Genomic DNA, 26,968 nt, shown 5'->3' on the forward strand with positions numbered 1-26,968 from the left:
TATTGTTATTATAGATGGGGAAACTGAGGCTCAGCAAAGGGATGGGACTCACCCAAGGTCATGCAGCTAGTAGCTGGTGAAGCCCAAATGCATGTTAGAACCTGTCTGTCATCGAAGCCAGCCCAACAAAGCTCTTCCTTCTACCTGGCAGACATCTCTTCTTCTTGAAGGCCCAGGAACTTACCACCTCCACGGAGCCCTCCCTGACACCCGCAGGCAAAGTAATTTATATCCTCCTCTATGCAACCAATGCACCTCTAGGCCCTTCTCAAATAATTCCAGACGGCTTCACAGGAAAGGTAGAGTCTGAGATGAGTAGGTCTGGGAAGGAAGGAACATTGGTGGTCCAGGTAAAATTAATGTTGTGGGCTAAGGGATAGAAGAAGGATCACATAGAAACGGTTTCTTAGAGATGGGAGAGCTTGTGGGTCTTGTGGAGAGGTTGAGGGAGAAGAGGCTGGAGGGGAGGTGGGCCAGGCCTAGAGGTCAGGCATGGTGTTCAAAGCAGGGAATCCAGGCAGGATCCAAGCTGGGCAGTGATGTGGGACAGAGCATCCCATGATGCACCAGGCCGCCTCTGAAATAGACCAGTGTAGACGTGCACCTTGAGCGCAGGTATGTGTGTGAACAGAGACCACAGGGGCCCTCCCGCACCCACTCGCAAGCCCTATTTTTGTTACTCTCCAGACACACATCTGAGAGATCGAAGCATACTTTTCTCAGGCACGTAGAGTGAGTGCTCTGTAGATGGGCACGTCTGCAGTCTGAGGACAAGGGCACTGGTTCAGAGCTGTCGAAACTCGACCCATCCTGGGCAGAATCCCAGCACTGGGCCGGTGACACAATTTGCAGGGCACAGCACAAAAGGAAAACGTAGGGCCCCCTGCACAAAAATCATAAGGAATTTCGGGATGGCAACCACAGAACATTAAACCAAGCATGGGCTTCTTCTAAGCAAGGCACCGTCAGCAACTGCATGGCTTGGGTGCCCAGGAAGCCGGCCCCGCCTAGAACAGCCCTAGGCTTGGGGCTAGGGGGTGCTGGGCTTGAGAATAAACCTCTGTCTGCCTTTCCTTCTTTTGTGTTTTATTCCTTGGACTTGTGCAGGCTTCCACTCTTCATGAGTCCACAATTTAAGAACTACTACTAATAATAAATTAAGCCTAGGGTAAGATCATACCTTGAAGCTTTTAGAAGCAGCAAGAACTAATTAGGGAAAACACGAGTCCATCAACATCCCCACCCCACCTGCATTTTATGTTGTAGATCTCCTGAAGGATCTAGGAAATTTAAAAATAAACTCTCATCTCAACACCCATAGAGAAAGCCATTGTCACTCGGTCTATTTCCTTCCAGACTATTTTTCCCTGCGTCTGGCGTTTACCTCTGGAGTTATCTCTTCTCTCCATGGGTGAGGTCAGGTGGAGACATACAACATATCCAGGAACCTTATCAGGAATGTTAGTAATCATGATACGTGTACATCAGGCTATGTCTGGGAAGAGACTAGTGTAGCTCTGTCCAACAGAACTTTCTGTGATGATGGAAATGTCCTAGGTCTGTATCACTCAATGCTGTAGCCCCTTGTCACGTGTGAATATACGCACAGGCTGTCCCTAAAATGTGCCCGCCCAGTCTGCAACTAGCACAACTGAGGGACTAAATTTTTAATCTTATTTCATTTTAATTATTTTAATTTAAATAGCCACATGGGCATGATGGCTACCTTGTTGGGCCACGCAAATGTAGGAGAGCGTCTGCCCGACTGCTCACCCAGCTTTATCTCTTGGAATGAGATTATGGACTTTTTCTTTTTCCAACTCGAAATGTTTGAAAAATCTTATACACAACAAGCATGGATTGCTTTCGTCATCAGAAAAAAGCTACTAAAGATTTCTAAATTTGTAATACATTCAATGTATGGGGGGGTACACTTCAGATTTTTAAAAACAAATCACTGGGGGAAGACTGATCCTGGCAGAATGAGATCTATTTTTACTTTTCCTATCAAAGTTCAGAAAAAGAATGTGGGGTTTAGAATCAGAAGCTGTGGGTTTGTCTCCTGGATCTGCCACTTACTGGCCGTGTGGCCATTTAACCTCCCTGAGCCTCAATTTCCTCATCTGTGAGATGGGAATATTGACGCTACTGACCTCCCGAGGCTGCTGTGGGGACTGAACCAGACAGCGAAGGAGAGTGCACAGGGGGCCCGTGGAGCACGGGAAGAGCTTTAGTGCAGATGATTTCTGCAGGGGTGGAACCATGCCTCTCTGTGAGGGGCATTACTCACAGTTCTCGCTCGCTCGGCTCTGTCTGCCATTTCCTAGAAACCAGGAAATGAGGGGGGCATCTCCCACCGTGTGTTCAGCAGATGGTGTCAGGTGTTGAGCAGAAATAAAGGGGCTCTGTGACCAAACAAGACTGGGGAAGGCTGTATCAAACCATGTTCAACAGAGTATTATGCCGAAGGACTTTTCAGAGCCTTTAATATGCTAAGGAACACAGGCTCCTCCTCAGGCTGGTGTGCTGAGGAATCCACTTTGGGAAAAGCTGTTCAATCCACCCTGGCTACAGGCCCCGTGGGGGCAGGGAATTATTTTTTTCAAGGACAGAGGAAATTGTTTAAGACTTGAAAGAGAAATTAGCGGGATCCTCAGTGCAAAAAGGAAAATACAAAATTGGAATTAATAAATGCATTATTGTCTAGGAAATAGAATTATAACAACTCAACTCTTAAATAGTTATAATATTAGCAGAAAACACTTACATCTAGCTCTTACTAATGCCAGGCACGATGTGCTTTACATATCTCTGCTCACTGAATCCTCAAAACCCTATGAGACAAATGCTATTATTAAGTCAGTTTTATAGATGAAGAAACTGAAGGCCAGAGAGGTTAATCCACCTGCCCAAGGTCACCCAGCTGGGGTTCCACCCCAGGCAACCCGCATCCGGAGCCTGTGCACCTCATCACAGCACCGTAGCTTTGAGCTAATCAAGGTATTCTCGACGGAGGTACATTCCTTTGCTTCCACTGTTCCCCTTTCTGGGAAGAACTGATAGCACTTCCACAAGCCTGATCGATCAGAACCACTTTCTTGCTGGGTGAGTCAACACTGGGCTTCAGTTTTCTCATCTGAGAAATGGGTCACTTGTCACCTGAGGACCAAAGAGGGGAGATTTGTAAAGAACAGTGCATGGTCCATTCAGAAGGCACTTGATGTATGGTGGCCCTTTTTCACCAGGGCATTGACGGGGAGCTGAGGCCCAGAGAGGGCAAGGAACAACATGGTCGAAATTGAACTTGGAAAGCACTCCAAAAAGCCGGGCCAGAATCCCATGGCCCAAGCAAAGGGCTTCTTTCTCATCTGGCCGGGGCCTGTGTTATCCTTCTCGTGACGGCACTGTGAGCACTTTGGTGGGGGCCTCTTCCTCTGAGTTCCTCTCTCTGGGCCCCCAGCTCCCCTAGGGGTCCCTCCTACCGAGTGTTCTGTTTGATCCAGCATCATGCCCGAGCCTACTGGCCTGGGCATCTTGCAGAAGTCCCCTGGAAATCCCCCTTCAGCTGCCCCATGCGGGGGGAGGGGTATGCACACACACCTGCCTCTGCCTGTTTAGGGACCCCCATGCTTGCCTGGTGCTCATTCTTCTGCCCTGACTCACCCCTGAAATTGACTGTGCGAGTATTGGGCTCGACACTTCCCATAGGGTCAGTATTTCGTCCAGAGGAGGAACGTGAGAAATGAAGGCACTTGTCTAAGGTCACGTCATTTAGAAGCAGTATAGCAGGGCTTCAAAACCAGGCTCTGCCCAACACTTCCACAGGCACAGCCCAGTGCAGGAAAGGCAGTTGCTGAACACCCATGCTATCCGCTACGCACGCCCACACTTTCCCTGCTCTCCTGCATGTCAGGGGCTTTGTTGCTGCGGTGGGAGTTGGGTGGTTGACCCTCATATCCGAGGTGGGTCCTTCCCTCAGGCAGGGCTGACTTCTCAGGCTGCAACCCAATGGGGAAGCACAGGGCTCCGAGCTCAGAAGGGGCTCGCACGCTTGGGTTAATGCTCTGCAGCTACCATCTTGAAATTCTTATTTCATCTTGAATTTCATCTTTGGATTTGTGCTTTGTAAGTGAAGTCGGATGAGACAGAGGAGCCTGTGGGGACTTGGGGCCTGGGCTCTGTCCTGCCCGCCCTCCCACAGGCAGGGCCAGGCGTGAGTGTGGGCATGGGGAGGACAGGTGCACATGACCCACACACCAAGGTTTTGTGGGGGAGCGGATGTCTGTGAGGGTCTGCACTCACCCCACAGTGTCCCCATGTCCAGGGGAGTGCAACATTAAATAGGAAATACAAACATCATGATGAGTCAAGAGATGCCATGGAAGAATGCTAGGAGCTTTCAACAGGGATTCTATTTGTTCTGCAAGTTAGGTAGCTGGCCCTGCCTGAGGATTGGGTGAACACGTGCAGTCCCCAAAGATATAGTGCGGGTGGCAAGGGAGCCCAGACCCATGCTGCTTTTTTCCCACGTGAGAGGGGTGACAACTCCTCGGGTCATCTCCTGGGGCATCCTGGGCTTTGTCAGGAAAAGAAGACCCAGTCGAAGGGCCTGGGGAGGTGCAATTCCTTCCAGTGGCTGACCTGAGTTGGGCATTTCTGCCTGGGACTGCTCAAGGGTACACACCAGCTCAGACTTCCGGGGCAGTCCCATACCCTGAGCAGAGGCTCATGTCCCAGCTAAGCGCAAGAGGGGATCTGGACTTCTGTGCCCTCCCTGGCTGGACCAGGCCCCAGGCCAACACTCGGCCCCCTGCCCCAGAGAGGCTTGGCCCAGAAGACTGGGCCAGAGGTGGTGGGTGGGCTCCTGATGGCTCCCCTACCCACCCGGACAGTGGGCTGGTCAGACAGACACCTGACCTGGGCTTTTAGATATATCACAGCTGATGAAAAGCTCACAGTGGCCCCTACTGACTGAGGGAGGCAGGACTAGGCTCAGTCAGTGACATCCTGAACTTGTGATCAAGCTGTGCTCAAGGTTGGGGCTCAGTTTGTACCCATTCAGGGGGCTCAGAGGAGGGTCTTGGATGTCTTGTTCACAACCAAGCCCCCAGTGCTGAGCTAGATCTAACTCACAGGATGGGCTCAGGAAATACAGCTGGGGGAATGAATGAGTAAACACAGTCTGCTCAGGGAGCCCAGCCCTGGACCCTGAGAGGATTTGAACTTTCAAATCAGCCAGACCTGGCATCTTTGCTCTGCCGCTCCCTTCCCTACGGCTAGTTGCCTTCCCTTCTGCTCAGTTTCTTCATCTGCACAATGGGGAGAATGACAGCACAGAGAATTTACTAAGACGATATTTCAAGCGCTCAGTTCCTCCCGGAGCCCATGGGAAATGCTCAGTGTGTGAGAATTAGTAACATTATATTAACGTTCAGAATTTTCTCTCTGGCTCTCAGATTTCAGGCCTCAGCATTTTTTGATTGTTTTTCTAGAGTTTCCAATTTTTTTCCAGTGTGTTCATATTAGGGCTGACCCTTGAACAACATGGGTTTGAACTTCAAGAATCCACTTATACGTGGACTTTTTCTCCCCCTAAACACAGCACAGCACTGTAAAAGTATTTTCTCTTCCTTCTGATTTTCTTGATAACATTTCCTTTTCTCCGGCTTACTTTATCGTATAGAATACATGTGACATACAAAAAAATTAATCAACAGTTTATGCTATCAGGAAGGCTTCCAGTCAATAGTAACTAAGTTTTGGGGAAGTTGAAATTTATATGCAGATTTTCATATGCTGCACAGGGGTCAGCGCCCCAGCCCTCACACTGTTCCAGGGTCAAAACTAGTTTTATCACAGGGGCGGGTGTGTGTTGTGTGACGGACCTAATCGATGCTGTGTCACGGACCTAATCGATGCTGTGTCTTAACAGCATTGTTTTAAACAGACAATAAATGAAGGGAGGCAAGTCAGAGTCAGCTTCTGTCACATATGCCCTGGGGTCCCAGCCTCCAGAGGCCCTGACAACATTTGAGGCCCTGTGGCCCCCGCCCCGGGCATGCACCCCTGCCCTGCATGTGCCCCTCCCCCCATGCATTAGCCTTCAGGTCAGACCAGCACCAGCGAGGGGTTCTGGGTAGGACCTGTGGGTGTGGTGGGGCCTCCGTCACAGCTCAGCAAAGCCCGGCCTCCACCTTAGGCCCCGGCACTCGCCCCACCCCCACTGTGCACCTAGGAACATGCACATGCTCACACAAGCAAACATGCAGGAGAGGCCACACCCACTACAACAGACACCCGGACTTTTCAGGAACCCCTGCCCGTGGGGACCAAGGGACACCTGGTGATGTGGTCTGAGGGAGGCCGCAGGGGAAGCTGCTTTACCCCTGCCCAGGCTGGTCCTGCTTCTCTGGCCAGGAAGTCCCTCCTCTTCCTGGGAGCCCCAGACGCCTGCCAGTGGCCCCTGTCCAGTGGGCTGGTGCTTGAGGGACAGGGCCTCACGGGGAACCCGGGACTGACCGCATAGGGTACAGGCCCCGGCCCAGAACAAGGTTTCCCGGCTGGGAGAGGCCTCAGAGATGCCTACAGGAGACCCATCATCTGACAGGTGGGGAAACTGAGGTTGAGGGAGGGAGGGGCTGCCCAGGGTCCTCAGGAAGGTGGCAGTGGGAGAAGTGGCCTAGCCCCGTGGCTGCGCACCGCAGAGGCGGCAGCAAGGAAGGCAGGCTCTGGGTGGTTCAGCTTCCCCACACATCTCACTGGGGCTCCAGCGGTCTGATCTTCTGGGAGCTCTGGGAGGCTTCAGGGAGCTCCAGGTGAAGTCCACACAGCTCCCTGGGTGGTGGGGGAAAGAGGATGCAAATAGGAAGGGGCCCTAGGGACCTGGGTTAACCCCCTGAACTCATTTCTGGCCTCTTCTTCCTGTGGGGTCAGTTAAAAAATAGCCTCCCATCTGCCAGGGCTGGGGGCGGGGCGGGCTCCATCTGGGGCTGCTCGGGTCCCCCTAGCCCAGCCTAGTACTCAGACATGCTCACTCCAACACCACCCACCCCCCCGCCCCCAACACCAGGCTGGGCTCTCTGTGGCGAGGTGGCCCATCTGATAAGTTCTTTCTCCCTTTGACTCAGCACTATCACCACCACTCTGCTGAAGCAGTCGCAAGCCCAGGGGGCGGTCGTCTGAGTCTCTGCCCACCCATTTTATAGATGGAGAGGGTGAGGCGAGGCCCGGTGGCATCAGGATGTAGGGCAGGATCTGTCCACCAGCTTTTAGGCCAAAGCCCTGCCCTTGCTTCCCAGGGATGCTGGCCTGGGTGCCCCCCGCAGGGAGCAGGCAGCAGGAATAGTGGGGCAGGGTCTTTGCGTCCCCAGATTAGAAAGCCCACGGTTCCCTGGAGCAGGATCGGCCGTCTACCTGGGTGTGGCCCCGGGAGGATGGGGCAGGCAGCCTCACCCGGAGTCAGGCTGACCTGAGGCAGATCCCAGGTGCCCTATTTCCTGCTCTGTGACCTCAGCCAGGCCACTTATTTCTCAGACCCTCAGGATCCTCATACGTAAGATGGAAGACAGCCATGCCTGCCCTGGAGATTACTTGTGAGGACACACGGAGACGCACAGGGCCTGGTACATGGTGAGCTCAGGTAGCCAATTATTAACAAGTAGGAGGTCTATGCACGCCTGAGGTCACAAGCACCCTCAGATCGTGGTCATCTGTGAGGCTGTTCTGGTCGGAGCTGAGTATCTGGGATGGAAACCATAAGCCTTAGACCATAATGTGGACAAATGGCTGAATAAATGGGTATTTTCAGCCCAGTGGAACTGGCTGGCTCAGAACTGGTCCTAGGGGAGGAATCTGGGATGGAGCTAAGACGTGCATACCAGGGTGTTCCCGGCAGTGTCTTCATAACAAATGCACAAACACCCGAAAGGGCCAGCCATGAGGGAACACTACGGTGGTCCAGCCCGGGAAGCAGGGGTGTCTTCACACTCCCCCACCCCACCCACCCCCGCTGCCCCGCCCCCATGCCCAACAGCACAGACACATGCCCTGCCAATGGGGAGGGGATTTAATGAGCAGGGCAGGAAACATACACAACGTGTTGGTGCGTTTCATAAGCAGGTTGAAAACAGCATGTAATATGTGTTCCCAATGTTAGAAAAGAAAAGAAGGAGGTCGGGGGAGGAGAGAAGAAATTAAATCTATACGTACAGTAGGAGCACCAGAGGGCTAAAAACCAAAATGTTAACAATTGTTCTGGGTGGCAGGATTATGGGTGGTTTTAATTTTCTTCTTCGTAATTTTATTATTTTCCAATTTTTCTTTAATGAATGTGTATTATTCTTATAATCAAAAAAAAGTGTGTTTTAAGAGATGGAGTGGGGGGATTAGAGATTGTTCTTGTCCTTTAATAGACTCTAAAACCGAAGCCCAGTGTGAAAACGATGAACATTCATTCGCTCATCCATTCATTCATTCCCTCCCTTCCTCCCTCATTCATTCATTCACTCATCCATCCACCCATCCATCCATCCATCCATCCATCCACCCATCCGTCCACCCACCCATCCATCCATCCATCCATCCAACCACCCACCCATCCATCCGTCCATCCATCCATCCGTCCATCCATCCGTCCATCCACCCACCCGTCCACCCATCCGTCCACCCACCCATCCATCCATCCATCCTTCCACCCACCCACCCACCCATCCACCCACCCACCCACCCACCCATCCATCCATCCATCCATCCATCCATTTTCAAATGCTTCTAGACACCTCCCTAGAGCCAGGATCTAAGCTTCACGGCCAAAGGGCTGAAGGTGACCCATCTCTGATCTCAAGGAGGTCACAGTCTGGGGCAGAAAAGGATATGATGGCAAGTCCTTATGATGCCTTCAGACAAGGGACCACGGGAGTAGTGAAAAGAGAGGGGCCAGGGCATCCTGGGAGCATCAGAGATGGTCTCACAATGAAGGAAAATTAGGACTGGGCTTTGGTGCACATGCAGGAGTTCTGGAGTTCCAGAATGGGGGAGGGTGCCACTCGCAAAGGCATCATGGGCTATATGAGAGAGGATCTACTCTGTGTGGGAAAGTGTGTCAGGTTCTGTGAGCCAGGTTCTTCAAGGGCTTTGAATTGCCTGGCTCTGCCACTCAGGGGTCGCGTGACTCTGAGCGAGCTGAGAAACCTCCTGGGCCTCAGTTTCCTCACCTGGAAAATGAGCTAATGACCTTATCAGGTTACTGCAAGAACCCGCTAGGCAACAACTACAATGCACTCAGAACAGTACCAGGTGGGTAGGCAGGGCTATAACACGGTTTGCCTTGATTATTTGCTATTATTTACACTTTATCCAGGAGGCATTCTGGAAACCAAAAGGTTCTTAAGCTAAAAATTAACGTTAATTCATTCATGTATGTATTTCATTCATTTGACAGATGTTTATTGAGACCCTTGTATATACCCGAGCATGTTTTTAGGCACTGGGGATAGAGTTGCCAGACCAAATACAGGACACCCAGATTATCTGAGTTTCAGACGAATAAAGAATTGCAATATTTGGGATAACTTTATATGAGAAAAGTGTCTGTCGTTGCTCTGAAATCCAACTTAACTGGATGCTCTGTATTTTTATTTGCTCAATCTGGTGACTCTAACTGGAAATGCAACACCAAGTGAAAAAACAAAACCCTTCCCTCCTGGGGGGGGGGCATTCCATGGGGGAGAAGAGACAATTCATAATTAGAGGCACAATTTCTCAGGCAAGGATAAAGGTGCTGAAGAAGTTTAAATCAAGGAAAAGGACTGTATTGATTTCCTAGGGCTGCTATAACAAATTACCACAAATTTCGTGGCTTAAAGCAACACGCATGTCTCATCTTATAGTTCTGGGGGGTCAGAAGTCCTACATGAGTCTCACTGGGCTAAGATCAAGGTGTAGGCAGGGCTGTGTTTCTTTCTGGAGGCTCTGGGAGAATCCATTTCCTCACCTTGTTGGGCTGCTAAAGGCCACCCACTTTCGTTGGATGGTGGCCCCTGTCAATTTTCCATGTCACGTTACCACTGGCTGTCCTCTCCTGCCTCCCTCTTCCACTTCTACAAGGACCCTTGTGAAAACGTGGGCCCACCGAGAAAGTCCGGGATAAGCTCCCCATCTTGAAGTCCTTAACCTTCATCACACCTGCAAACTCCCTTTTGCTGTGTAACGTCACGTATTATTGGTTAGAGGGCTTGGGATGTGGACATCTTTGGGCGCCATTATTCTGCCATTATTGAACACAGGGGCTCACAGAAGGCTTTTCACAGAGGGTGACAGGGACCTGAATGAGGTGGTGAGCAGACAATGCAGACAGAATGTGAGAGGTTCTCCAGGGAGAGGGAACCCTATGTGCAAATGCCCTGCAGTGGGGGTAGGATTGGTATCTAAGGACCAGCAAGGGAGCTAGTGTGGCTGGATACAGGGAGGGAGCAGGTGGAAAGAGGTGAGGACGGAGAGATGGAATGGGGGGCCGGCCGTGCAGAATCCTAAAGAGCTAATCCCTCCCCCACTCCTGGCCTTCAATTCCCAAAACCCCGTCCCTAACACCATCCTGCTCTGCTAAGCTGACAGTCACTCCAAGAGTACTCTCGTTAAAGACCAAACTCCTCCCAGAAGGATTGCAGGATTAGAAGGAAAGTTTCCCTGCAGCATGAGGGATTCAAGTTAAATGTTTAGAGGAACTTCCTGTGTGCCAGCAGGAAACGGTCAGTTACCTGCCGGAAAGTTTGGTAACATGAGGGACACTAGGTCTTGACTGAGGGTCAAAGGGGCCAAGTGCCCCAGGACCCCACATTCAGGGACCAGCCAAGCTCCCAAGGTAAGTGGTGAGTCCTGACCTTGGCCACTGGCCACGTCCCCTCCCCAGACCTGTTTCTCCAACACAAAGGAGTTGGACTCAAGGATCTTCAAGGTCCTCCCAGGGTTGACCAGCTGTAATTCCCACACCCTAAGACTCTCTGACTTTAGGGACAAAAACCTCATAACCGTGTGACCGCAGACAGGTTCGCCTACCCTGCTGAGCCCTAGTCTGGGCACTGTAAGTGGGGGTGACTGCAGAGCCCACCTCCTTGGGCGGGGTGATGGTGAGTGGGTCGAGCACACAGGGAGCACTCAATGTGAGCTCCAGGGACGAGGATTCTAACGTCAGTCTCAGTGCCTCAAGTCTGTGACCCTGTCTCCAGGAGCCTGACATTTGCCGGCTGTGGGATTTCAAGTCTCCAGGAGCCCCCCTTCCGCAACAGCCAGCATGCCCCCAACGCCCTGGTCTCCCCCACGTGCTGGGTGGCAGGCCTACCCCATGACCACATGAAAAGCCATTCCCCCAGGGTGTCCCCACACCTGGGAAAACCGGCAGCCTGCCCGGCGCTGGCCCCGCCTGGTGGCTGGAACACCGGGCAAGATCAATGAAGCCAGGCTGGGCTCCCAGTGCAGCCACCTTGTTCCAATCAGGGCTGGGCGCCTTCCGCTCCGGACCCCCGCCCGGCCCCGAGCTGCTGCCCTTCCCGGGCCCTGCCCAGCAGCCCACGTTTCCAGCCCCGTGACCCCGGAGAAACAGTGCCCACTGCCCGACTCCCCTCTGGCTGCAGCCTGCCCAGACCTGGGCGTTGAAGAACCAGCAGGCCGACGGGGCGGCTGAAGGAGGACCAGGGCCCCAGGGTGGGGGCCAGGTCTGGTCCTGACATTCGGTCATCAAGCCGTACAAGCCCTTCCCACCTCCAGCCTCGGTTTCCTCTGCTGCACGTCGGGCTACTACAAGTCACCCCATCTGGTTTTGGGGGCCATTGTGAGAAAAGCAGAAGAGACAGGAGGCAGAAAGGGTTTTAGGAAACGTGGACATGCCCGGTACAGAGGAGGGGGGAGAAAGCAGGAGGGAGAAGCCAGTTCTCCCTTCCTCTGTCTGGGTCCTTCTCAGCCTCCAGGTCTTGGCTCAGATGTCACCTCCTCTGAGAGACCCTCACTGAGCACCTGCTCTAAAGGTTGGGTGACCATCCCCTCCACCTCCCCACCCGCCCGGTCATCTTCCATCCCTTGGTCTTCGTCTGTTTTATCCAACGTCCCAAGACGCTATCAAATATTGGTGTTTGTGTTTACCTCCTTGTTTATCTTCTGCCTTCCCCGCCGAATCGAAGCTGCATGGAGCTGCCGCCTGTTTCGTCCACACCTGTACCCCAGCACCTAAAATAACCACCGGCATGTAGGCTGGAGGTACTCAATGAGTGTTTGCTGACCGAGCAAATCTAGAGCCTCCTCCCCGTCTGCTTCTCATCGCTCCTCTTCCTGTGCATCCCAGCTCCCCACATCGGGCACCGGGCTCCCTGAGGGCAGGCCCGGGAACGTTTTCCCCTGCGCTCCTAGGGATGGGGCCAAGCCTCTGTGAGCTGAAGGAGCTTCACATCAAGCCCAGCCCTGATCTGACTGAGCCTCAAAGATGGGGCAGTGAGAAGGCCCAGCTCCCACTGTAGGTCTGAGCACTTTCTAGGATCCCCTTCCAGAAGCCCCCTCAGGTGCTGCCGGAGACACACAGGCACTAAAGGTCACATTCTTGCCAGTGACAAATGTATGCCAACAGCAAATGACAAAGAGTGCCCACTGTCTGAGCCTGTGGCCTAGACATGCCAGGCAGGGATTTATGAGGCTGCTCAGGTCTCTGTTTCGCTCTGCCTACAGCCTCAGCACCTTCCCGAGGGCCATGGGCCTGGTAGGCAAGGAGGGTAGGTAGGCTGGAGTCACTCCGGGAGCAGATCTCCCTGGCTGCACCCCCCAACACCAGCCATCCAGCCCTGCTGGCCTTTGGTCTCTCGGGGTCACCTGTGGACCCTGGGCCACTGCTCTGTCTTGCTTCCATGGTGTCTACGTGCCCGTGTGGCCAGGCCAGGCAGCCCAGGCTGCCGGGTGCAAAGTTCAGCTCTCACATTTACCTGTGGCGTGAACTGGAGCAAGTGACTAACCTTCCTGTGCCTCAGTTTTTCCAGTGTTATAATGGGGATGATGACAGGGGGCCCAAAACATAAGGTGGCCCTAAGAATTAAATGAAATAATACCTGTAAAGCGTAGATAACATTTTTTATTATAATTGAGGGTCCCGGGTTCCTGGGGTGAGCAAAGCACAATTTCAGCATCAACAGAGCTTGGTTCAAATCCCAGCTCTGCCCTTTCCTGGCTGGGTCCAGCAGGCTTCCTCAGTCAAGTTCAGTTCCTCGCCCATAAGGAGGCCCAGTGACACGTATCTGGAGGACTACTGGTAAGGTTTAAGGAGCTCAGTAGGGAGCATGCTCCGTGGGGCCTGGGGACCCAGAAATGCCCCATGTGGGGGTGTTGCCATGAAAAGGATGGCTTCAGAGGCCACCAGATCATTCGGCTGAGATTGAGCTGGTAGACAGGACAATCTTGTTGAAACAGTGATCTGGTCGAGAATAAACACTCCCCAGTTTTGACACACCATGGGCCGTTTTGCAACCCTATACAAATGTAAGCATTTTTGTCCTTTCTTTTTTAGAGCTTCGGTGGGGGTGGGGAGGAGCTTTTTCTACGTTTTCCCCTTTGCTTTTCTTTTAAAATGTTTTATGGTAAAATAGAGTAACAGAAGAGTATATAAAATATAAATACTGCTTAAGAAATAATAATAAGACAGACATCCAGAATAAATGATAAAACCGAAGCCACTTAGCTGTGGCTTCCAGACCTGGACACTTAGGGCCTGACAGGCTGAGGTGGACTGGGGAGCAGGAGAGGAGGGACAAGACCAAGCCTGGGTCTGCCAAAGGCTTGTGGAGGGGAGAGCTGGGCCAGTAGGCAGGGACTCAGAGTCAGGTCCAGCTGTCAGTGAGCCTCCTATGTGACCCTGAGCACGTCTCTGACCTCTCCTGGACCTCAGGAGCCCCAGAACTGTCCTAGGTTAACATGGAATTCTAGAACATTGAAGATGGACAGTCCTCCTGAGGATCAAGTGTGGCCCAATGCACTTAGCTCCCTGATGAGGTGTCTGATGCCCAGAGAGGGAAGGGACTTATCCAGAGTCACCCACCAAGAAATAAGGGGACGGCTCCCTGGAGCCAGCGGCCAGGTCCATGAGCCTTGGGCCTAGCCCAGGTTATATATAGGTCATGATCGTTTTTAGGCTCCCTTCAGGCCCAGTTTTCCAGGATTCATTGAGGACTGGGACTCCTTTGAGTTGATCAGGACATAGGGTGCAGCTGCTTCCCCAACCAGGGAGGGCGGCAGAGGGAAACTGGAGCATGAAAGAGCAGAGGAAGCCACAGAGAAGAACTTTCAGGTGTTTAGAACCCAGCACTGGCAAGGGGTGGGGGAGGCCAGGACTCCTGCTACATCCCTGGCCAGACTGGAGACAGTGACCCACATAGAGAGCTAACACATTTACAAGCCGAACAAACAACTATGAAACCAGGACACCCCCACCCACCCCACCGCCACAGCCGTCTAGATGCAGGCCCCCATCCCTACCACACAGCCTGGTACAGAGTGCTCCACTAGCCACTGGGCATGCGCCTGAGCACCCTCACTTCTCTGGCCTCTGTTATCCCTTCTGTTATTTGGAAATTAAAAAAAAAAAAAAAAAAAAAGCTTGACCACGTGCACCGCTGCCCCCACAGAGCATGATGAAAATGAAATATTGCAGCCTGCGGAGTGGTTCAGACACTGGCTTTGTAGGGAGAGGGACCCGATTCCAATCCAGGCTTCCTTGCCACGTGGAACACGCTGAGTCTCAGCTGCCACATCTGTGCAATCCACACGATTGTTCTAAAGTTCATCTCAGATAATGTCGGCAAAGTAGGTGCTCAAAAAGACACGACTCCCCAGTCTGGGGGAGATGTCGCCATTGGCTGGCGGGGTGACTTGTGGGCAGGACTGCTTACCTAATTTGGGGGGGCTCGGCGCAAAATGAAAATGCAGGCCCTTTGTTCAAAAAGTCTGAAGGATTTCAAGGCAGTGAAGGCAGAGCAGGAAAGCAGGCACGGGCCCTTCTGCAAGCAGGACGCGGGGTTACAGGCCTGGGGAAGCCAGCCCTGCCAATGGGGCATGGGGGACCGCCGAAGCCCAGCTCAGGTGGAGGGGCTGAGGCCTTCCCCTGGGGCTCCCACCGCCTCTCCCCGGGGCTGCAGCTGGGATCCCGACCGCCGGGCCCTGCCACTCTCGGTGGCCACGGGAAGCAGCATAAAAGACCAACTGTTCTCCACCTCGTTCTGCCCCGTTTTTATCTCATGCCATGCATACAGCACATAGTTGATTTCTTTCCGCAAAGGGCTGCGCTTTTTTTCTTTTCCAAGGGCGACGCTGGAAAGCCATGTGGCTTTTATTGCTGGCAGGAATGTCTGAGGCGTTCCTTCACCACCACATGAAATGGAGCCGTAATCTTCATCTGCGTAAGGCCAAAGCCCCCGGTCGCCTCAGAGCCATCAGCCTCTGAGATTAATTAAGGCTTCACAAGGACTGACAGCCATTAGGACCTTTTTGGGGAGGTGGAAAATCCCTAATGGGACTGGGTGGGTGGTGGGGTGAGGAGGGCCCACCACAGGGAGGAAGGCACCCTGGACCAGAATCAATGAGAGGGGGTGGGACGGGGTTCCAGACTCAGCCCCTGGCCTGGGCAGTGACTTTGAAGGAGACCCTTTCCCTCCCTGGGCCTCAGTTCTGCCACTTGACAAACGGGAGATTTGGATATGATATCTCAGAGCCCTGTTGAGGCTGACTTTATAAAATTCTGAATCCTGCCCACAATTCTCATGCCAGGATTCTAATTCTCTTCCATGACTCTAACTTCAAGCATCTGATTCTGGTCCATGAGACCAGAGTGTGGGGCCAGGCTGCCTGGTTGGAATCCCGGCTCCAGAGTTGCCCAGCTGTGTGACCTTGGGCAAGTTTACATCTTCAGTTCTCTCACCTACAGAATGGCAATGATGCTGCACTTCCCCGATAAGGGTCCCGTGAGGTACAAATGAGCACAAAGTGTGGGATTAGGCCTGGCATGCCGGACTTAACCGTAGTCAGTAATGATTAACAGAGCTCAAGATTCTAATCCCGTGGTTCCAATTCAATTCCAAACATTGGTTTCGGACTGGCGGCTATTCTTGCCATCTGATTAAGGCTTGGAGATGTTTTGGACCTGAATATCCTCCTGTCTTTCCTCCACAATAGGGAGTACGAGAGGTGACAGCCACAGAGGAGCCCTTTCCCTCCCTGACTGCCAGAGCTGAAGCCCCTTTCTGGGCCGGGGAAAGAGTATGCCCTTTCCAGAACCCTCCTGGGCTCCAAGCTACCCACGTCCCTCTTACCAGTCTCTGTCCCCTGCCCCCCCACCAACGAAGAATCCTCTGATTTGATGACTCTGCCAGCAGGGAGTTCTGCACCGGCCCCACTGATGTGGCTGGAGAGTCCCGGGCACCCTGACCAGCCAGCAGAGCAGAGACAGAGTCTGGATCAAGGAATCCTGTTGAAACGAGGGCCCTCTGGTTCTGAGGCCCAGAGTGGGGAAGCTCTTTACTCTCTGAGCCTCATTTTCCCCATCTGTAAAATGGAGAGAATAAAAGATCCTGCAGAAGCCCTGTATTAGCCATAATTGAGGTAAAACTCCCAGCACACGACAGGACTCCCAACTAATTAGGGAAATTATTAGTCATAGACCAAAGGGCTCTACTAGAATTATTTCCCTGTTTCATAAATGACCAAAGTGCGGAGCAGGGAGGGCAGTAGGAAGACCAGACCCCTTGACGGGAGCAGAAACCAGAGCCCGCTTCCCCGGCGACTGATGGGGCCCGCCTCCTCACCCCTGGCCAGGCTCACGCTGAGACCACCTCTCTCCATCCTTCCCTCCTGTCTCCTCAATTCCCCAAGCTGAGTGCCCTCTCAGGAGGACCTACAGGGGAGTTGGCGGTGGAGGTCCAGGGCTTCGCAAAAGAGGGAGTCAGTGCCACCTGAGGAGGTGGGAGGTGAGGAAAGGGGCCCCGTGGACTCGACCCCAAAGTCACAGTGAAACCTACCTGGGGGCCCACGGGGAGCCAGCCTGGTGCCGCCTCCAGGGACCGTGGAAGCTCACTCCTACCGTTCCGATGGGGATGCTGAAGGCCTGAGGGAGACACACAGACTCTAGCATCTCCCCTGGAGCAATGGCTGCTCATGGTCTCACCTGGACGTGAGGCACTGGGGGGACCACCGTGCAGGTCCGGGTGGAGGTCGGGGATGGCTGTTCGCCCACCTTGCTTTTGGTTGCACCATGCTGCCCGCTGGCCTTGCCAGAGCTTAGTCCCAAGTCTTGCCTCTTCCTTAGTGAAACAGGTCAAGTCTCTCCCACTTTCTGGGCCTCAGTATTCCCCTCTGTCCCACTGGGCACCACAGCTGAGTCTACCTCCTCACAGGCAGGTTCTGAGGTGGGAGGCGAGCACGAGGTGGGCAAGCCTCAGCAGATGACCTGTGCGGCCCCTTTCAGCCTCCCAACCTGGGTTGGAAGGGTCTGCTGATTTCCACACCTATGGCTGTTTCACCAGGTCTATTGCCCCCACCCCCACCCCACCCTCTGCTGGCTCCACCACCATCATGATCGCTAACGTTTATCGAGCACTTTCAATATCTAGATGCCCACTCTTCCCAATGTTTTGTTCAACCAGTGCAGGGGTGCATAATCAGGTGGTGCCTCTGATCACCAAATTTTGCGTCCGATCAGGCTTTAACCCCACTCTGGTTCTCCCTACCCAGAAAATATTGAGCAACATTTCTCTTTGTTTCAATGGGCATAATACCTACCCCCACACGATTGCTGGGATGGAATGGAAGTGTGTACTTAAAGCCCAGACACAGGGCCTGGGCACGGGAATACCTCAGCAGCCCTCCCTGTTGCTGTTCCTCCCCTTCCCCCCACCCCGCCAGGGTTCTGAGGAGGCTCCGCGAGGTGCAAAAGTGACACATGCAGTCAGCGGCAGAGCAAGTAGCTGTGTCCTAACCACAGGGCTCTCTCCAGCTCCCCCGCCCTCCCCTCACAGTCTGGCCCTTTCCAAAAAAAAAAGCCACCCTGTAATTTGAGAAGCACACTTGTCCTTCTGCACATTCGGGAGCCTTCCAGAAAGGCTACCCAGAAGGAATTCTCTGGGGTAAGGGCCCCAACCCTGCCAGCAACAACCCCTTGACCATATTATTGTTGTTCTTCATGACCCTTTCTCACTAATTTTTATGTGTGTGTGTGTGTGTGTGTATGTGTAAAAAGATATATATGTATAAACACACGTATCTGAAATCGGGATGCATGAAAGCCTTGGTTTAACTAGCGGTATTTTCTTTCTTTTTCTTTTACATGGAGCGATTGATGGCATTTTAGATGTGGTGAAACACAATGCTCCTCCCCTCCTGGAGGGAGTCTAATCCTCTGGATTGTGAAATGGAGTGATCAGAACCACCTCCATTCATGGAAGGGGAAACTGAGGCTCACTGAGGGACAGAAATGTCCCATCTTAAGTTCCAGGCCACCAGGCAGGAGAGCTTCACCAGAGGGTGTGGAGGCCAGGCTGGAAGAAATCATTAACTTCTAGAAGCGAGTCCTCTGCTAGTAACTGGACTGGGGCTCCCAGGAGACTTGGCATAAAGGGAACGCAAGCCTCCTTGGGGATGGGGAGGTGGCTAACAGTGTCAGCTGAGGCCCAGAGAGTGTCTGTCTGTAGGAGGCTAGGGGGTGGGGGCCAGTGGATTTCCAGTGAGGGTCTAAGAGCCTAGGGGAAAGAAGGTGAGTCTTCTTAAGATCCAGGCTCAGGTAGCCCTGTGATGGTTGCTGGAAAACCCTCCTGCAAGCCGCCTCTGCCTAGAGGCGGATCACAGACAGACCTTACCTCCCCCAGGCAGCCTCTAGGTGAACCAAGAGGGGGGCAGGATGCCATGCACTAGGCTCTGAGTCCTGGAAACTTTGAACATGAGAACTGGATATTTCACAAATGGGAAGTATAAGGCCCACAAAGACGAAGAGACTTGCCAAAGGCCCCCAACAAAGGGGAGGCCTTATTTTTTCAGTGTGATACAAGTGATAGCTTGCATGGATGGAGCACCCCCTATGTGCCAGGCCTGTGCTAAACACCTTACACACATTTCTGTGAGGAGGCCACTATCATTTGCCCTACTTTGTGGATGAAATAGACAAGAGTCAGAGAGGTTTTAAGCAATTTTCCCTAGATCACGGGTAGTTGGTGGAAGAAGGCAAACTGAGGCAGGGGAACTGCAGACCCAGGCCCCTTCCACAACCAGTGAACTTCTTAGAAGGTTTTCCATGCCACAGATGTCCCGTGTCTGGCACACTTGGGGGATCCTCACCTCTCCCCAGGCACCAGACTCTTGAGGAATCAGACCTGCCCTTGTGAGCTCTCTGGTCTGTGGGGAGACACATGTAGGCACCTTACTACCACCACCACTTTTAGGGTGCACTCCTAGACCCCCTCAAGCGGCCAGAGGAGAGCACCCTGACGCAGGGTCATTTTGACCCCATGGATCCCACTCTCAGGGGCAAAGGATGCTGGTGAGGGTGGGGGGGGGAGAGTGGCCCCCAGATCCTGAGTTCTGTGGGCCCCAGGTTGGGTCCCTGCTTCCCAACTCTGGGCCAAGGTAGGCCCAGACCTCCTGGCTTCCTCAGCCTGCTGTGGACAATTTGGGTTGCTCTTAGGTGGGAGCAATTCAAGAGAAAGCAGGAGATTTGTACACCAGTCCACTAGAAGAGGGAAAGGAGGTGGCTAGCCATAGAAAACAGGGAAGGAAGAGGGAACCCACATGTCCCACGTAAGGGAGTGGGAGCTGTCCAACTGTCTCTTGAAATGGTAAAAAGAAAACAGAAAGAGAGAGAGGTGACCCTAGCTTCACTGGTCAGGGATGGGGAGGATGTAAGTTAGCCATAGGTAGAAATTGGGAATTTCTGGCCTGTTCTTCTGCGTGTCCTCCTCAGCCTCTGGCCCCTCAGGATGGGACAGGAGAGGGCTGTGCATTTCTGGCAAGGAGAATGTTCTGTGGGTCGGAGGGCACAGAGACTGTCGGGTGCCAGAGATGCCAGGGCAGTGGGCATCTGTGTCCATCAGGGGCAGGCAGGTAGGGCAGCGTTTGGTCTGACACAAAGCCATTGGCTTATCCTGGCCGCATAGATGGTGAGGAATCGTCTGGAACATCTGTCCAGAAAGGGCACTTCATACGAGACGGGCCGTTGCGCCTGGACGCAGGACCGAAGCTGGCACACGTCTGTGGGCAGGGCCTGGCCGGGCAACTCCGCGGCGGGCAGAGTGCAGGCGCCAACTAGCGGTGGCTCCCGAAACTGCTCCCGGCCCGGCGGGCCCCGGCGACCGCAGGCTGGAGACCAAAGTGTCCCCTGGTTCCCGCGCCCACACGCCCACACGCAGTGAGCACCCTTCCGAGGGCTGGAGCCACGCCGGATCCTGTGCCAGGTGCCGAGACCCACAGGAACCGCATTTTCAGGATGTCCGTTTGTGAACCCGCCGTAGGATGAGGGAGAAATCGGGCGGAGGGACAAGTAAGGGCACGGGTGCAAACCGAAACCACTAGACGAATCGAATTTACAAACCCCAGACACAGCGGGTCCTGGCCCCACAGCCGCTCCAGGGCCACACGCGTCGCTCCCCCTCCCTGGTCCCGGGCGGTACCTGGCCACAACTTGGTGGGCCTTTTGGCGGGAAACTCCCAGAGGTCGGACGCGCCAAGGCCCTGGTACCTCGTTTTCTTCTGGTTCCGCCGCTCCAGCCAGCGCTCCCGAGAGAGCAAGGGCCTTGGCCCCCGCGATCTGCAACTCCGAGATGCAGGCTCTATAAAAAGATCCCGTAGGGTCCTTCGCTGTCCCTGCCTTCGAAATGGCCCGAGGGGCTGACGTGACGCTAGACAGGGGCAGGGACCACCTCTCCAGGTGGTCGGGGTTGGGCCACAGCCCGCCCGCCCTGAAGCGCACGCGGGGCTTGAATTCGTTACGCAACGACGAAATGGCGCGCACTGGGCCGGGGTCAGATCTGGGGCGCGATCTTGCGGCCACCTTCGGACCCTATCCTTCTTCCCTTCCGTGGCTTGGAATCTGTCGTGCTGCACCTGTCAAGCGCCCGGAACAACGAACATTCAGTCCAGTCTCCGAGACCGCGGGGAGACTCGGCGCGCGCTCGTCGGTTCCCTAGACTCCAGGGACCCCTTCTGGGGCGACAATCCAGAATGAATGGGGGCTCGGTTTTTGCAGCTCCCCTCGCCGCTGTAGCTTGTCCTTAGGCCCAGGAGGCGGGAGAGGCCAGGACGGTTTGCCGTGAAGCCCTGGGAGTCGCTGGGCCGCGCGGGCGGGAGTGAGAGCGACGGTGCCTCCGCAGAGCGGTCTGCGTCCCTGCCGCGCGGCCGGAGCACACCGCCCCGTAAGACGGAGGCATGGGCCCTCGGGGAGCCAGTTTGCATCCACACGGAGTTAGAAAATTGCCTCCTCTGGGAGCCGGGGGGCCCTTAGCTTGGCAGCCATCCTCGCGTTCGCCGCACGCTGGTCTTCCTGCCGTGGACCCGCGTCCTCTTGCACGATGCAGGGCCGTGGCTATATGCGCGGGGCAAAAATCAGAGGGAAACACTCGCGTTTTCCAGGCCCCATCGTGTTTTTCAAAGAATCAGAGGCCGCCACAACGAAGAACGACGAAGCGAGGCCTGCACGGTCCTGAAAGTTGCTTTTTGGGGAGCGGAGAGGAACGGGGTTTGTCACCCCCAAGCCAGATTCCAGCCCGCGGGGGACACCCGTCTGTCCCCGGTTGGCAACGGGGCCAACGAGGCCGGGCCCAAAGCCGCGCTGGGCTGGGAGTTGCAGAGGCGGCTGCTGGTGGTGGAATCTCGTGTGCGGTGGGAGCTCATGGGCGGAAATAATTGGCGGGACGGCGGGGGGCGCCGGGCACCGGGTGAGAAACCTCTTTGGGGCAGCTGCCCGCTCGATGTCGCCGGCCTTGGAGCCCCCGCGTCCCTCAGCTAAGAGTGCAGGCATCAGAGGCCGAAAGCAGCCGGAGCGGGGAAGGCCCACAGCCACCGGCAGCGGGGAAAGGGCGCGAGAAGGGGAGCCGCTGCCCCCGCGTCAGGGAGCAGCCGCCCAGGAGACAGCCGGAGAGGAGCCCTCTGTCGGGCCCGGGCGTCTTAACCACAGTTTTAGCATTGACCCCGGGGCCCCCGAACTTTCGAGGAGCCCTGGGCCAAAGCGCCGGGCCCCCGACCCGGGCGTCCTCCCCGGGGCGGGGCCTTCCGCCCCTCCCCGTTGGGCGGCCTTCGGCGGTCCCTGTTCCTCCCCCACGAGCGCGGCCGAGGTGCCGGCGATGGGGGCTCCGATTGGCTGCGCGACGCGTCGCTCGGGCCGGCCCCGCCCCCGCGGGCCCCGGGGTACTAACCCGGCGCGGGCCGGCGCGGCGCCGCCACTTGATTCTCGAGGATTTGTTCTGGGGCTGCGGCCGCGCAGTCGGTGGGGCGGCCGCGAGCGGGCTGCGGGGGTGGGAGGCGGCGGCGGCGGCACAGCCCGCGCGGGCCCCGCCGCAGCCGAGGCAGACGGCCCGCCGCGAGGGGCGGCCACAAGCGGTCCGTAAGCCCAGGATGCGGGACTAGCGGGCAAGGCTGCGCGCGGCCGTCGGGGCAGCGAGGCCTCGCTGCGGGCGGGCCCCGGCGGGGCGTCCCCGGGCGCCGCCCCCTGCGCCCTGAGGCCGCGGCCCGGCTGCTTCTGCTTTCCCGCTTCTCGCGGCAGCGGCGGCCGAGAAGGCGCCCGCGCCGGCCGCCCCCGGGGGAGCCGCGCCGCCGCCGCCCGCCCGGCACCCTGACGGCCGCTGTTATGCGTATTCCTGTAGACCCGAGCACCAGCCGCCGCTTCACACCTCCTTCCACGGCCTTCCCCTGCGGCGGCGGCGGCGGCGGCGGCGGCGGCGGCGGTGGCAGCAGCGGCAAGATGGGCGAGAACAGCGGCGCGCTGAGCGCGCAGGCGGCCGTGGGGCCGGGCGGGCGCGCCCGGCCGGAGGTGCGCTCGATGGTGGACGTGCTGGCGGACCACGCGGGCGAGCTCGTGCGCACCGACAGCCCCAACTTCCTCTGCTCTGTGCTGCCCTCGCACTGGCGCTGCAACAAGACGCTGCCCGTCGCGTTCAAGGTGAGTGCAGGGCCCGGGGCGGGCGGACACGGGCCCTGGGGATCCGGGCGTCTCAGCTGCAGGAGCCAGGGCCCCGGCAAGGGAAGGGAGGGGACGTGCCCGCTACCCCGCGGCGAGAGCCCAGCAGCCGGGCCCGGGGCGCTTTCGGTCTCGCTGCGCGCTCCGCCCGGGGACTCTGGCGTTCCCTCTCGGATGCACCGGCACGGATGGCTTTTGGGGGGGGTTGCCCCCTCCACCTTCGGGGAGCCCTGCTGAAAGACGTTGAGGCGGAAACGGGCGGATGGGGCTTCGCTCCTCTCCAGTCCGGATCCCTCCGACACAGCCTTGCAGGCAAAGGGGAAGAAGAGCCCCGGGACCAGGGCGAGGACACCGGAGGTGGGGTGCGGAGGGTGGATAGGGCCTACCCTCCACTGCCAGCACCCCTCTTCCTGCACCGCTTCAGAAACACTTCCTGCTCACACCCTCAACTACTGGCTTCTGAAATTTTACACCGGTCGACTCTAGGGCTGAGAAGAGGGGCACCGAACCCTAAACGTTTGCGGCGAGAATCCCGAAATGGGGGGCGCTCCCACTCCTGGCAGCCCCCAGTCATTCAGAGGATCTTTTTCTCTTTGCTAAGGAGTAGGCGACTGTTTCATTTTCATTTTTTTAAGGGGGCAGCGAGATGAAACGAAAACGCCTTGGTTTTCCCCTAAACCTCTCACAGCTGCCGTGAGAAAGGGCAGGGCAGGAAGGGCCAGCGTCTGGGGGTGGCGGGTGCCCGAGGTGGCTGGAAACAGCGGCTCCTGGCAGCTGAGGCCGTCCTTGCTCCCATTAAGAGGACTCCAAATTGGAAAAAAAAAAAAAGAAAAAAAAAGGATGAGTGGCTCTTGGAGGTCTCCCGGGTGACATCTTAAAATGCCAGTGGGGAAAATCTCCCGGGGAGGAGGGGGAGGGGGAGGCCCGTGTGACTTTAATCCTCAGATCGGAGGTTTTACTGTCACTTGGAGCTTAAAAGGAATCTTTGAAATTAAAAGAAGACAGGATGTTGACAGGAAATCTGGCCTTTTTAATCAGACCCCAAACATTTTCTCCTTGAAATTTTTACCATCTGGATCCCTAGTCCCTGCACGCGGTGGCCACGTTTAAATGGCTGTGACTACATTTGCAGTGTGATTCCCTTTCAAAAGGCATCTGCCTCTGCACGCTGCTTGGGGTCCGGGAGACTGTATTGGGGGGGGCATCTCCACCCCCATCCTGCAATTCCCAGCAGGTGCATCCTCCTGCTATCGAAAGCCCCTCTCTCACTTTAAAGAGGTTTTCTGTACAACCCCTCTCAAGACACCGGTTTGTTTTGCATTTTGCATTTTCCCTGCATAACGAATTCCGGCTCTGCAGAGGCCAGCAAACTGGGCCCGGGCCACGTTTCAGGGCCAAATTTCATACCCCAAACGGCTCTTGCATTAATTGAGCGTGGGGAGCAGTCCCGTTATTATTGTTGTTGATATTATTTTTACTTAGAGACTTGGTTGCTAGGAGTATGTTGATTCCTCTTTTGCTCAGGCCTGAGGAAAGAGGGGAACTACACCCCAGACCACAGCGATAGAGCTCATTCACAGCTCTCGCCCAGATTTCATTGCAAGGATAATTTCTCAGGACTTGGCTTAACCAGTTCACCTAGGATTTGGGTGTGGAAGGCGGAGATTTCGGCTTCTTATTTTTGTTATTTGGGGGGGAAGATGTCCGTTGCGTTTAAGCCTCTTCTCCGCTCTGCCTTTGAGAAATCCTGCAGTGCGCCTGGGACCTAGGGGAGCTGCCCGGCCTCTCCCTGGCCTCCCCTACCTTTCTAAGCTCTCCCCCTGCCCCTGTGCCCTCAGGTGGTGGCGCTGGGGGACGTGCCTGATGGAACAGTGGTGACCGTGATGGCTGGCAATGATGAGAATTACTCTGCGGAGCTGCGTAATGCCTCGGCAGTCATGAAGAACCAGGTGGCCAGGTTCAACGACCTTCGCTTCGTGGGCCGCAGTGGGCGAGGTGAGCAGCAGGGAGTCTGCGCACCCTGACACCAGCAATGGCAGAGGTCTAGGAAGGAAGCTGAGAGCAAGCCTTTGGGGTCCCAAATGGGAGCCCCAGAAACAAGTCCCTAGGCCTGGCTTGGTCTCAGCTGTTTGGAGCCCCACGGGGGTGTCACAAAACCCTTTGAGGATGCGAGTCCTTCGCCAGAAAAAGACACGATTTGCTCCCAGTTTCTGGGGTTTACTAACTCTCAAAGCTGTCCCTGTCACCCCTCTTTCCCGGTGGAGTATTCTGGCCTCATAAAAGATGCTAGGAGGAGATCGTGGATTAAGGAGCTTGAAGGGGGACCTCTTGGTCTTTTGTGGCAAGTGGGCTTAGCGGCCGGTTTAGATGAATGGCTGGTCTGCAGGGGCCCAAGCACCCCAGCCACTCTCCCGATGGGGCTGGGATCTCCCGAAGCTTCAAGCTTTGAGCAAGCTTCGAGGCTGCCTCTCCCCAGCTGTGGTCTCCCCAAGCCACAGTTTCCCCAACCCTTGAGCCTTAAGGTGGTTTAGAAGAGACATGAATGTGGTGCAGGCTGCCATCCCCCACCTCAGAATCAAGGCTGGTGTGTGCCCGCCCCCCCACGCCCCGCCTGTGTGATCAGCCTCTGGCGGGTGAAAGGCAGGCAGGACCAGCTGCCACTGCGGGTGCCCCCCCCCCCCCGCTCCCCGGGGCTCTTGAGTGAGAGGCTGCTGGGACCTGAAACCCACCATCACTTCTGGGTGGGGAAGTCCTAGAAACCCTGCCCCAGTGAAATGGAGGCTTGAGGACTCGCTGGCCCTTTAAGACCAGCCTGCTGAAAAGCGGGGAGTGCCCTTCCCAAGACGCAGCCTGCCCTTCCAGCTTAGTTAAGAAAGTAAGCTAGGTTCCCTCTGCCCCCAGTTTCGACAGAGGCTGAGGCAGAATTGTACTTTTCATCACCAATAAACAAGACCTTTTCAAGGTTTTAGTTCGCTCCAAGCCGCCAGCCCTGCTCAGCAACGGGCATCTGGGCACCATTTTTTCCTTTCCAACCATTCAATGTATACATACAAATGTCAAACATATTTTGACTTTTCAGCATTAATTAAAACCAGGGCATTATTTGCATGTAATAACTGTTTACTTGTTACTTTTTATGAAACTGAAATAGTTTACATTCTTTCAAACATTTCCTGTTCCTGTTGGCTCCCTTCCCCACGCACAGATTTCTTTCAAACGTTGCCCTTAACTGGTTGCAGGTTGATGGATGGAAAATGTTTGCTTTTATGAATTAAGCTTTCATTGCTGCTCCTAATTAGTCTCCAAGCCCCTTTTGTCATCCCCAATCTCTCCAGCCTTTTGCAACTTAATCCCAGCCACAGCCCTGAGTGGAGAGTCACTCGCCACCGGTCAGTGGCTTGCTGGGATGCAGCTTGACTTTGGGATGCAGCTTGACTTTGGGACGGTGGCCAGGTGTGCAGACCCAGGTGGCATGAGAATGGGGCGGTGGCGGGGGGGGGGGGGCGTGCAGGGAGGCCCGCTGTAGCTGCAGGCCCTGGTGGAGCAGGCAGAAGGGAAGGTCCATCCTGGGAGCCCAGCAAGGCATCAGGAACGTGGCACCTTACTCCCTGTCCTGGGAGGTGAGATCGAGAAAGAGAAGATATGGTGATTCCCTGAGTGACCAAGGGCATGGCTGGCCGGCTGGCCTTTCTGCCGCATAAAGTGATTTCTTTGTGGCATTTACGCCCATGGACCTGTACTCACCCTGCAGGGCTTTAGGGGAGAGAGGTAGGTTTGCAAAGCATCATTTAGCTG

The 26,968-nt window shown here is 55.3% G+C and overlaps 1 protein-coding gene across 2 annotated transcripts in view; it reads left to right on the plus strand.

The window, feature by feature from the left end:
* Positions 1-26,968, plus strand: part of RUNX3 (RUNX family transcription factor 3) — a 60,769-nt gene that overhangs the window by 8,875 nt on the left and 24,926 nt on the right. For both annotated transcript variants that reach the window (XM_088022562.1, XM_028114054.2), the window contains 2 exons: positions 22,860-23,155; positions 25,012-25,168. In XM_088022562.1, coding sequence (XP_087878688.1) covers positions 22,860-23,155; positions 25,012-25,168 — 453 coding nt within the window. The remainder of the gene's footprint in view (positions 1-22,859; positions 23,156-25,011; positions 25,169-26,968) is intronic.

Source organism: Eumetopias jubatus, unplaced genomic scaffold (assembly GCF_037043125.1).
Source record: "Eumetopias jubatus isolate StellerSeaLion01/CBP00866 unplaced genomic scaffold, mEumJub1_p1.0 scaffold_4, whole genome shotgun sequence".
NCBI classification, from domain to species: domain Eukaryota; kingdom Metazoa; phylum Chordata; class Mammalia; order Carnivora; family Otariidae; genus Eumetopias; species Eumetopias jubatus.